The sequence below is a fragment of the Carettochelys insculpta genome, chromosome 5 (genome assembly GCF_033958435.1).
Source record: "Carettochelys insculpta isolate YL-2023 chromosome 5, ASM3395843v1, whole genome shotgun sequence".
NCBI classification, from domain to species: Eukaryota; Metazoa; Chordata; order Testudines; family Carettochelyidae; genus Carettochelys; species Carettochelys insculpta.
This window is the reverse complement of record NC_134141.1, coordinates 77,098,374-77,111,340: the sequence shown is the minus strand read 5'-3', so window position 1 is coordinate 77,111,340 and position 12,967 is coordinate 77,098,374. Positions and strand designations below refer to the sequence as shown.

The 12,967-nt window shown below is 40.6% G+C and overlaps 1 protein-coding gene across 12 annotated transcripts in view; it reads right to left on the bottom strand.

Annotated features, from left to right (window-relative positions):
- The window catches only part of MEF2C (myocyte enhancer factor 2C), a 159,710-nt gene that overhangs the window by 39,312 nt on the left and 107,431 nt on the right, over positions 1–12,967 (bottom strand). For 6 of the 12 annotated variants that reach the window (XM_074995351.1, XM_074995347.1, XM_074995343.1 and 3 more), the window contains 2 exons: positions 2,967–3,026; positions 2,683–2,820 (listed from right to left, as the gene is read on the bottom strand). In XM_074995351.1, the coding sequence (XP_074851452.1) occupies positions 2,683–2,820; positions 2,967–3,026 (198 nt within the window). Of the gene's footprint in view, positions 1–2,682; positions 2,821–2,882; positions 3,027–12,967 lie in introns of all 12 variants that reach the window. The other 6 variants (XM_074995355.1, XM_074995353.1, XM_074995350.1 and 3 more) reach the window with 2 other exon arrangements.

The following is a 12,967-nucleotide window of genomic DNA, read 5'->3' as shown; positions in this document are numbered from 1 at the left end:
TCCTCCACCCCCTTTTTGCTCCGTTTCCCATCTTTCGGGCTTCCTTTTGTAAGCCACTTCTTCAGCTGATAGAAATTGCTGGAGCGCCACTGAATTCACCAAAACTATGATGATTTACACCAGCTGAGGATCTGTTCTATCTCTGTTATAGACTGGCTATGAACTCCATTAGGTCTGTCAGACATTGGCTTTCTCTGGGAGGGATGGTGCTTCCCAAGGAGAGTGCCTGCTGCTAATTTGTTTCAGAGGTTGTACCTCCTACATAATGGTCCTGCTCTGCAGAGCACTGTGGAGGGTGAAAACTGAACCATTTGTGGAGAGGGGACAATCCTGGGGTGCACAGAAGGAGTTATGTTTGGACTTGTAGGACTGCAACTGTGTCAGGTCTTTGTGTAATGTGCATACTGAGTCTCCTTGAGAATCTTCCTACTAAGCATCCATGTCCTGCCATATACATAGTCATGTTAACACCCGCTATGCTATAACGCCTTCCCTCAAGCATCGCTAAGCCATTTCACAAAAACTAATAATTTGCACCTCACCACATCTCCGAAAGACAGATAAGCAATATTATATTCAACATGCAGTTTAGGAAACTGCAGCAGAAAGAAGTTAAGCCCAAGAGTTAGTCAATGGCAGAGCTGGGACTGTAACACAGGAGGAAAGTAGGCATTAAAAATTTTAGTCAAAAGTTCAAACTTTGATAACAAAGACAATGTTTTTCTGACATTTTTGAGAGAAAATGTTGTCCTGTGTTTCTACTGGGTCTAGTAAGGATCTGTCTTGGTCTCCCTAGAACAAATTGTTACCTACTCCCGTAGAGAGTTAACAACATGCCAGAATCAACATCTAGTCAAGAGTAAAGTTTTTAGGATTTCAAGACTTTAAACAGTTACAGAGATAACTGTTTGGCGCTTTGGAAGAACAAAAGCAAGTGGCATATTAGATCACAGCCTCTGGAGGAAACCCAGTTCTTTACACGAGGAATGAGTTACTTCATGGATTTTGGTTTCTGGAATCAAACCCCAGTTGATTAAAGCCTCTATCATGTTTTGACAAATCATTGGAATTTATCAAAGAGATCAGAATAGCTTTAAATTGGACATATATTACTAGGGATTTGATAAAGAGTATCCATCATCTGAAAATGGACAAGGGCAAGATTTGTACCAGGGAAAGGATGGGATATGTGAGTTAATAACTAAGTCAGTAAAAGTTGCAACCATCACTTTATCAAGACGGTATGTGCCAAATCTTTTCACAAAATCATGATGGCAGTTTCAAAGCTTTAGAGAGAGGAAAGGAAGTCGGAAGCTGGGAGAAGAGGGAGGGAATATACATATATATGTATTCAAATAAATGTTGCGTACACATACTCATCTTTTTAAACAATGTGTTGAACATGAATATGTGTCCCATTTAAAGCTATTCTGATCTCTTGGATAAATTCCAATGATTCGCCAAAGCATGATTTTACCAGGGACACCAAAACAACTCATCAAGTTTTCTGTGACACATATGAAAAGCTCTTTATGAAAGAATTAGCTGACGTGATATTTAAGTACTGAACAAAGAATCAGAACATTCTTAAGGACAAATCTCTCCCCAGTTTGGACATTAGCTTTTGCATGTGCAATGGACTGTGATTGCAAAAAAGGCCCTATGCCCTGGGAGCCTACAAATATATTTGTATCCAGCATATCTATTTACATGTACACATTTGGGTTTGCAAATTAACCGTGTATGCAACCACTGATGTGCACATTCATATGCTTGTTTTAAAAAAGGGTGCAAATGTGGCTGTACATGAAATTAAATACTCTTTCATTCTGCTTATACAGTTTGCTTCTCTACTTTATTTAACTACAAAATCCATATCACAAATGTAATGCTATTAAACAATTACAGTACTTAACTTTTTCTGTATGTGTGTACAAACAAAATAGCACATGCAGAGTTATTTCTCTTCCGTATCTGGCAAGGCATATGACTGATTGTTAGAAATTTTGACTTGGTTAAAACAAAATTTAGCTCATGTTAAAGCATTAAAAGAAATGCTGATGAAGTCAAAGCAAATCCTCTGATAAAGCTGTACAATCACCCCAGCACACAAACATATCTGAATCCTACCATTAGGCTCTCATGCAGGCTGTTTCTCTGCAGCGAGCAATTAGCTGTAACCCTTCAGTGCTGTAACTGAATTTAGCATTGACGCTTAAGAACTGAAGTGACATGTACAAAATTCATTAGCTAGTATATATAAAGGGATTTCAGTTCTACATAGTTTTTTCTATATCACCACAGAAAGTATTCTGTGGGTTTGTTAGTTTGCCCACAAAGAAAGATTTCCATTGTTATTTTCTAGATGTAATTTGGGCAAGTGGTGTGGTAAACAGTTCTGTAAATTAAGTGCCTACAATGTACATACATATATTTCACTTCCTTCTGCCAGTTTCACCTATAGGAGGTTCTGCCTGTGTGTCAAATGCAGAGAATTCAAGAGAAAAATATATGTTTGTGATTTTTTTTTCTATTTGATTCCATAGGTGGGCCATGAAAGCCTGTTTCTGGATTAAATGCTCTTAATAAGAATTGCTCTCAATAAGAATTCAGAACTGAAAGGGTTAAGGTATGTTACTGCAGCAGTTATCAGCAGACAGCCATTCTACCTTTGGTACTTACAGGTATTTTATGGCTCTTGATCATATTATCAAATTCTTCATTAATTTTTTTGTATTTTTCTTCAGTGCGTGGGGTGAGAGCGTAAGAGGAGTCAGGATCAGGGCTTTCACAGCCTTTGTTTTCTTTCTTGTTCAATGCCTGCCAGGTTCAGAGAAATATCAAAAAGTAAAAAAAAAATGAAAGGTGCTCAGAGTACTTACACACAGTCTTTGCCTGCTGATCATTAGATCAATATCTTCATTAATTTTCCTGTACTTGTCCTCAGACTCAGGGCTGTGACCTACTGAATCGTCTGCATCGGGGTCTGGACTGTCACAGCCATTAAGTCCTTTCTTTCTCAATGTCTGAAATACATAATGTGGAAAGTTCAAATCTTGACACAGGCTGCAAGAGAGATTCATGGATGTTACAGTACTGCAGACTGCCCCACGGATGAAGGCTGCTACATTTTATTTTAGGAAAAGAAAGTGAATACAGATCTTCCAGGTCAACACTACAGGACTCCCTTTGCCAGTGGCAAATGGATGATCATTCTGACCTCTCCCCACTGAAATCAGAACTAGTCAGTCAACAACGGGAGTAAGCAATCTGCTACAGAGCCTTCTGCTACAACACATACGTTCCCCTGTAACAGATAGTATTTAAGCTGTTCCATGTGCCATTAGTTTCAACACATATTTATACATTTCAAATTTATGACTGGAGACATCAAAACAAGAGAACATTGAAATTGGAGTACTGCTATGTCCCTCCTTCTACTCAAAAGAACAGGAGGAAGAAATGCAAATATAACATATGGGTTTAAGAATCTATGATCTTGATCAGTGTTCCTGGAAGTGTGGTACACATTCCACTGGTGGTATGTGAAAGGACTTCAAGGGGTACCAGCATAAAATAAATTACTAAAAATCAGCAAATAAGCACTTGGGTGGCACTGGGAGAGGGGCTACGCTGGTAAGGCCAAAGTCCCAAAAGGGGTACACGAATGTTTTAAGTTTGGGAAACACTGATCTTGACATAACAAAGAAGAGTATTTAAATTCAATCCTTGATTTGAATTTGACATAAAGAATAATACTAATGGTGCCCTGCCATTCCTTACTCTTGATAAGGCAAAGGGGAAGAGGACATTGCTTATGATGCTCTGATTAAGAGCTCCTATGCAAGGCGTTTGCTTTTTGTTGACTTTTATTACGATGCCATAGATATGAAGTGTTGAAATGTAATATACAGAGAAGTACATGGTTAAAACAGATGAAGACTGAAAAGTCAAAACATATGATGAGTTTAAGGTTCAGCAGCTCCTTCAACCTTTGTAACTTTCAACGTTATCAGCAAGTGACTAATGGAGACAAAAACCATCAAAAATTGCACAACCAAGTCAGCAGCTAAAAATTCAGCATGACTGCCTTGTCTTAAATATTTTTCCTTCGCTAGTCAACCTAGATGGATCATCAGGGAAACGTCTACTGCCAGATTAAGTTGAAAATATGCCAGAACCCAGACCTGCAAGAGTACACAAAACCACTCTTCATAGGTTTGCTCAGATTTTGCTTTCATAGTCACTACAGTAAAAAGTTTGCAAAGTTTTCAATATGGTCAAAAATGATCCGGCAGCTACTTGTGGTGCATTTTGCATTTAAGGCGGTTCCTTGGGAGAGGACAAGAGGAAGTCACAAGGCAAATGATATTCTCATGTGCCTAACTGGCTGAGTTTGCCCCATGTGATCAGGAAAGGTAGCTCACTGCAAAAACAACTGTTTTCTTAGGTTTCTCAAAGTGCCTTCATCTTACCTGAACTCTCAGCCTCAGCTGGAACAGTCACCATTCCCTAGCTTTTTGTGACTATGCAGTGCATTATTACCTTTTGTAATTCACTCAGCTATTAGAGTTTATTATTATTTTATATTTTGGTTCTCATAATAATAATATCCCCAGTCTTAAAAAGGTCAGAGTTCTTTTCCTGCATTTTAGCAGACACCTATTGCCTGTGCTTTTATTGTGCCAGTACTTGATGGTACTGATTCCCTGTGCCTTGGCAGCCCCAGCTACAAGATTGGCTGGGAAAGGGGGTGTGGGAAGCCAGCTCAGTACTTGCTCCTCTTTTTTTTTTTGAAGAACATAGCTCTGCCTGCTACCATTGCCAGTTCTACCAACAACTTATCTTTATCTAGAAGCCTAGCTGTACCACTGGAAAGGCAAAGGAATGACTAAAAACTGACTGTAGCACCTTAAAGACTAACAAAACTAGGACTGCTTGTTTTTTGTGAAGCTACAGATTAACACTGCTACCCCTCTGAGACTGAAAACTGACATGTTTGTTGTCTGCTGTGTTTAACATAAATAACTAGAGAGATTAAGGGTGAAAATCTACTTTCCAAATGGAATAAGGAGTCTTGACTCTCCTTGGCCGTGTCTACACTAGCCCCAAACTTCGAAATGGCCATGTAAATGGCCATTTTGAAGTTTACTAATGAAGCGCTGAAATACATATTCAGCGCCTCATTAGCATGCGGGCGGCTGCGGCACTTCGAAATTGATGCGGCTTGCCGCCATGCGGCTCGTCCCGCCGGGGCTCCTTTTGAAAGGACCCCGCCTACTTCAAAGTCCCCTTATTCCCATCTGCTCACAGGAACAAGGGGACTTCAAAGTAGGCGGGGTCCTTTCGAAAAGGAGCCCCGTCGGGATGAGCCGCGTGGTGGCGAGCTGCATCAATTTCAAAGTGCCTCAGCTGCCCACATGCTAATGAGGCGCTGAATATATATTTCAGCGCTTCATTAGTAAACTAGTAAATTTGCATGGCCATTTCGAAGTTTGGGCTAGTGTAGACACAGCCCTTATGTAAAACAGGAATTCTTTATACATATGCAATGCACTGGTGATGATATCCACTATAAGAATCTCAGCCTAAAAAGGTTTGCACCAGGTGTGCAACTACAAAGTTTTGTACCAGGTGTGAAATTCAGCTCTGCCATGAACAGATTTCAGGCCTGATTCAAAGCCTGTAGAAGTCATGGAAAAACTCCCATTGACTTCAAGGGACTTGGGATTAGGCTTTTTGTGCAAAGAGTTATATGGCAATGGATGGGACAAGATTCCACACTTAACACACAGGTAGGCATTGGGCTTATAACTGAGGTTTCCCCACCTAGAAAAATGTTCACTACCCCTCTGTGTCCTTGTTGTGGGGTTTCACGTGATTAGAGCTGTGCTCACACTAGGGTCCCCTCCCCAGCTCATTGCAAATGCCCTCTTCATGTGGTCTTACTCAAAGATGGCATGGTGCTCAGGTGTATCATGAGCAGAAACACTCTAATTCCTTTCCATGGTGTTCTCCAAATACAAAAATACACACGGTAGGAGAAGAGTAGGTTTGCTGGCATGGAGGGCCTGCCACCAGTCTTTGGCAAGGGAGTGGATTCCTGCCTAACTTCTGCAATTCAATTTTTTCATAGTACAAATTAAAAATAGTTAGAAAAAACATTAACATTTGAAGGAAGCACAGTGCACACATGAGAGTCGTGGTAGCCATCACAACAGACTGAAAAGTGACAGTCACAAATTCTCACCAATGCTCAGTTGAAGCACAAGGGCTGTGTCTACACTAGCCCCCTTCTTCAACGGGGACATGGTAATCAGCCTGAGCGGAGAATACTAATTAACTGCTGTGATTTCGAAGTTGCCACAGAGAGATTTAGCCTAATGAGGTGCTGTATATTCATTGCAGTAGTTCACTAGTATTCTCCTCTCAAATCTGATTAACATGTCCCTTTCGAAGAAGGGGGCTAGTGTAGACACAGCCAAGATTTTGTATAATGGGTTGGACAGAGATCATCAAACTCTTCTTGCCTTCTCACCTCTTGTCTATCCAAATTAAACTCTAGTCTTTTATCAAATAAGGGCTAAATCTTGCTCTGTGAAGTAAAAGAGCTAGGTGGGATGACAACCTACCCTGCTAGGCTCGAGCCCTGGTTGACAAGGCCACCAGAGGTCTACAGCACTAAAAAAAACCTTCTTCTGATGGCTTGGAGGGTGATGACTCAACAGCTGAAGCTAGACGCACATACCTCAGCAATGAGTCTGCTTATCCTTCGCATTCTGCACTGTGGTACTCCAGACAAACACAACCATCCTGAGCATCAATCCCATTGTCTCAAGCTTCAGCTCTGACTCATTTTTTCTGTTCTCACCTACAAAAATATGGCATCTCTATACACCTACAAGCCCACACCTCTCATGATCTGTGGAAGAGGACCTGCTCGCCTTAGTCCAGTTCCTGCAACTCCTAGCTAACCTCCTTGCACAGCTGCTCCAGATTCCATGCCAACCTCTCTTCCTCAGTCTCCATCTTGTCACCCGCTCTCAGCTACTGCTTGCCCTGAGTATTAGGACTGAACCCAGCATCTGAGAGAGAAAAAAACCTACCAAAAGACAGACCAAAAAATGGGAGGATGGTTCTGAACATGGAGTGTTTGGGGCAATTTGGGGCTCACAGCCAGCCAGAGACATGACATGACACAGCCTTTCAGTGGCCGGATATCTTTACTTTTTCCTACCATACTAAACCCTAGTATCTTTCCCCAAACTCTAGAAAACAGACAGTTCTCTGGCATCATCCCAGAGATTCCATGTAGGGAATTTTTACAGTATGAAATTAAACAATTGTAAGTGGATCATGTTATGCAGAATCCCAAATTAAATTATATTATTTGTGCTAGGGAAGCACCACTTTCCCCAAGCAAGTAGCATCTCTTTTAATTTGCATTCCAATAACCCAAAAATAACTAAGGCACTTTAACAACAAGACTGTTGTTGGCTGAGATCTCTTATGCTAACAATTTAGTTTAAACCCTGCAGTATAAACTTTTGAAAAGGGAAGTGCTGACATTGCGCTAACTGCCATGCTGTAAACGTGGCACAACGGTTTTATCTTCATTACATTACAAGTGTACAGTTGCTTCAAAAAATACTGTACTATCAGCCAGATCTTACGCCACCAAGGCAGCAGACAGTCACTACAACTTAATGGCTTATCAAGTGACCTGCTGGCACGGAAGGGTCTCCTGGTTCTGCAGTAGCATTAGTTTAGCTGGAAGGGCAGGAGGGAGAACAGTGAGCTATGAATTTATATGCATGAGCCCCCTTTCCTTCAGCCAGCTCCATAATTTCTTTTTACACTATTTTTTGTTTTCATCTAACCTCCTGTGGACTGACTTTTCTTCACAATAGATGGTCTGCTAGGGAGCCAGTATCCACAGCCTTCTAGGGCTTGCAGGTCTGCAGATACTCTCCTTGGGAAAGAGCCAGTCTGCTATGTCAACTATGCCAACTGCGGAGAAAACACTTCACTTGAAATATAGGGCATTCTATGAGGAAGAAAGGTAATGAGGCCTGACTTTATGCAACCAACAATTCAGCTTTTCCACATAGATTCAGATGATTTCTTTGCTCTGATCTCGATGCTCTAATAATCTACTACAAGCTGAGACACTTTCCTTTGAGTGATACTGAATACCAAGATGGACTCTTCCTGTGTAATGATTTAAACCTTCAGACAGGCAAGACTCACTTGAATAGCCAAACTTGGATCCCACTAATTCCCAATCCCATGACAGACTCTGGATGGAGCTCTCCCCTACCTATCTGATACTCCCATTACCAATTATGACTATCCAGCCAGTAGTTATTCTGGTAAATAAGTGACAAGTGTGTGAACCCCCTTCCACTTCTGATGGCTAAATACTCTACCTGGAGGGGTAGACAATAATCAGTTGTAATGCTTTCATATTTTGAACTGCCCTGCTGCAACAGCCATTCCAAAACGGCCAGTCACATTATGGAGGCTCTGGAAAGAACAGGACACATATATTTTAACCTTGTGCTAGATTCGTCTAAACATCTATTGCAACAGAAGCATTCAAGTCAGGAAATGTAGAGTGAAGTCAACCTTCATTCTTTCCCTTTGTTCTTATACATTATGAGGAAATTTTTACATAGTACTATTTGTGGTACAGTGATTGTAACGAAAGATATAAGTGAAATGATAAGCACAAACAGAAAGGGTTAAGGTTGCTATGGGAACTGTCCATCTGAATTCTCCAACTTCTATGCAACTAAAATCTCAATTTTTATATTCCATTATTGTAGAGCTTGGGGTTTTTTTGCATTTAATAATAAACAGAAACTATTAAGCTGGCACTAATGTATTTTAATTGTGTGTTTTGGAGAATCAAATAGCACATTATTACTCTTATTGTTACTTAACCTGCTCCAGACAAACAACTTTATACAAACACCCAAAATGGAAGATTTCTTACTTTTGTGGTATAAATTATAAAATGCTTGTGTGGTTAAAGCTCTCTTTGAAACAAGCTACAGAGCTATGCAAATATAACTGTATTTCAATAACCACACATTAAACTCTTACTATGTTATTTTCACCTACGTGCCAAAGACAAACCATTGTCTAATCTCTTACGTACATCCTCTGTCCTCTTCTTTTCAACTCAAGCATATGAGCATTCTTTTTATTTTAATACACCAACCACCCATGCTTGGAACTGCCTCCCACTTTTGTGTGCTAAGTGATTACCCTCTCCCTCTCCACATACCTCCTCAAATCATGCCTTGAGTGGAACCAAACAGTATGGTGAACCTTGCCAATTGTATCTGTTCCTCATGCTTTTGAACAATCAACTTCTATCAGGTGTGTATGAACAATGGGTTGTTAGCTCCCTAGGACTAGCAGTTTCTCCACAATTGTAATGCACTGTGGACTCTGTTCTGTTCTATTCAGGTCCTTGTCGTGTGCCAGTCAAACAAATAACAGCTTCCCAACCAAAATGAAGCACGGCGTTTTGGTGCATCATGAGCAAGGCAGAATTATTTTGTTTTCCTGCAGCCAGGGGATGTCATTAAGGCACGGTGCATGTTGTCAGTGATGAAGAGTCACAAAGCCCAGTGGAACTCCAGAGGGTCTGTTTTCTCAGAGACAATTCCTCATTCAAGTCCAATATGAGTGCAGGGGCATGTACATGCTTACAACGGTGCAGCCTGCTTGTTCCACATAGTGGAGAAGCAACATTTTTTAACTGGGAGTCATGAGACTAGAGAGTAAGCTTGCTCTGCATCCCCCCAGTAGTGGTGGCTCCTGTCCTGCAGGTTTAGGCCAAGCTTCCCTCCCTGGACACTGTGCTCTGGTGCCTGGGGTTGAACAACCAATCAGATTTGTCCTGACCATCCCTCTTTTATGAATTAGGAAAGCTGGATCAAACCTGAGTGAGCGGTGTTGTGACATAGAGCATGGATGGCTTAAGGGATAGGCTCGTTCTCCAGTCTTATGTGAAAATTCATGTCACACACCTCCTCTTGCCACCTGCATGATATACCTGTAACAATGTCATAAATACATCTAATGGCTCCTGACAGGAGAGCTGGTGTCCACCCTGCTGTCCTTATTAGCTCCACCACGGCTTCTACTGTGTCTTACCCACTTTGGGTCAAAAAGTCTATCTGTCTGTCATGGAAAGCTGTCTCCTCCTTGCTCTCTTAGGGGTGATTTGTTCAGGGAGCTGTTCTTGCTCTCCAATTTGCATACAGGGACTGGGGAAGGGACAATAGGGAATGCTCCTTCTGTACAGTTGAGCAGGGACCAGACATAATCCACTCCTCATTGTTCAATTTTGTCCACTTTTTATTTGGTATTGGTTTAAATTAAGCAGAGTAATTTTTGGCTTATGATAGAAATAGAAAACAGATATGTTACATTCACAGATCTCATCTTAACAAAACTAACTCATGTATTTTTCTGTATTATCCAATAAGCAAACAGACCACATAAGGAGACTGCCATAAACCTTTATATTGTTTCTGTTAAATCATGTCCATACACACTGTGCTTAGCTGAAGTTCATGTTTATTTCATAATGCATCCAAAATGTTTCTATTCTGAATTATTATACTTGTAAATTATTTTAATATTAATTTGAAACCGGAAAAAATTCCTGAGATCCTAAGGAACATATTTCGTAATCCTTCCATCTTAATTTAAGCTTTTAAGCTGAGCCCTTGCCAGACAATAAAAGTTAGTACAAAAATTTACCAGGCAATTGGCTCAGAATTCTTACACTAACTCTCAATTGACAAGATCACATTTCCCAGGGTTTGACAGAATACACAGATAACAACAACCTTGGGTTTTGCCACGGTCTGTGTTTAGTCACCCAGGAATTCATCTAGGGCCACTGAAACTGGAGAGACAGAGAGAGAGAATGTGAGAGGGAGGGAGCGAGAGTGAGAGCACATCAAGTGATCTGAAAACATGCGAGTTGGCTTCTCGTTCTGTCAGAGCTCAGCAGTTTACAATCTGACACGAGGCCACATCACTAGCCATCAGCAATTTTACTCATCCTAGATATCCACACCTGTCAGTGACTCTGCACCTGTTGTCTAATTTGGCAAAGGCCAAATGACGACATCCAATCGCAACTGCCTGTGCTGCAACATGGCCATAGATGGCTTTTTCTGTTGTGTCTCTGCTGATTGGGGCTGCTAATCTCCGTGTATTTCAGTAGTCTGCTTTTCGCACTGGTAATATTGTCATGATTTTCTGCTCTTATCTGGGCAAAGGATATAAGACTACAACTGTCATATTTTAGATATATGCTCCCTTATTATATCAACTCTCAGTATATTTTATTTTTTTGTCCAAATCTATATCTACGTAAGACAAGACGTTTTTACAGTCTCCAGTCTCAAAGCAGACAAAACCAGCTTCAATTTACTATAATGCAGCACTAGATCCAAGTGTACTATTTCTAAAGTATGATATGTTGGGGCAATAAAACTATTACATGTATTTTCATGCAACATGGATATTCTTGAAATAAAGACTATGTATATTTGGTCTATGGAGCAATTAAACCTATTCTGTAAAGATTTATTGCTATCATTATAGTAATGTTTTACCTGGGACTACTGCATTTCATTGAATTGCAACCATTCTGACAACAGCCAATATAAATGATATTTCAGTTTTCTATATTGATATTCTTTTACAATTCAATCTTGAACAAACAAAATTACTTTTTAGATGTTAGCAACCAATTTTTTTCCAATGAAATAAACACAGTTTAAAAACACTGCCTAAAAATGAAGTACGCTTTCAAAGCCAGCTCTGTTATGAAAGTATAGTGCAAAGAAGGAGTAATCAAAGTGTTACTATTGCGATCAATATGTTCATCTGGAGATCACACAAATGCTAAGCTTCATTCTAGAAAGCCCTTCACAGATATTGTGAAAGGCCCCATAGTTCAGCGTTTCTGCAAGTTTTTGGGGAAAACAGAGTAAGGGAGGAAAACCTTTATATCCACATTCCCATTCTGTCCCCACCTCCTTCTCTAGCCAGAATATGACACCCATCGATCTGACTATGTTTCACGAGCTTCAGTACAGTGACAAAAAATAACATAACAAACTAGTGGTAAACACTTTAGGCTGTGTCTACACTAGCCCTCTTCTTCGAAGAGGGCATGGTAATCAATCTGAGTGGGGAATAATAATGAAGTGTTGCGATGAATATGCAGCACCTCATTAGGCTAATTCTCCCCAAGACAACTTTAAGTTGCAAACTTCAACGCGCTGGCATGCCATGTAGCCACAGGCACTTCAAAGTACCCATGCAAATTCGAAGTGCCCTTACTCCCAAAAATTCATTACTATTCCCTGCTCAGGATGATTACCATGCCCCCTTCAAAGAAGGCAGCTAGTGCAGACACAGCCTTAGACTCCAATTAATGCCTTAAAGTTGGCTTTAATGGCAACAGATCTGTATTCTCCTGGGGATACCCTCAACATAAGCTGTCTCCCCACATATCACAGACCTTGCAAACAGCTCTCTGTGACCTCCCACAGAGCCCTAGACATAGGGGATGTGCCAGGAGAATAACTATTCTCTCTGGTTATTTTTGGTTGCTCACAGCCATTCACACCATGGATGAGGAAAACATCTGGCCAGGTTCAGATCACCATGACGCGCAAAGGTGGCTTTAATCTGTCTTTGCCACCTCACTACCCTTATTCTTGCGTTAAGTGCATCTCAGCCCTTTATTCTTTTCACTCTTCTTCTAAATAATACCTGCTCTGTGAAAATTACAAAGTAAGAATACATTAAAATGCTTGAATTTTGTATAAACTTAATCTAGTTATGCAGTTATAATGGATAGCAGAGTGCTGGATAGAGAATTCTTCATGGTTAGCCCTATCTGAAATAGAAGAGGCACATAGCA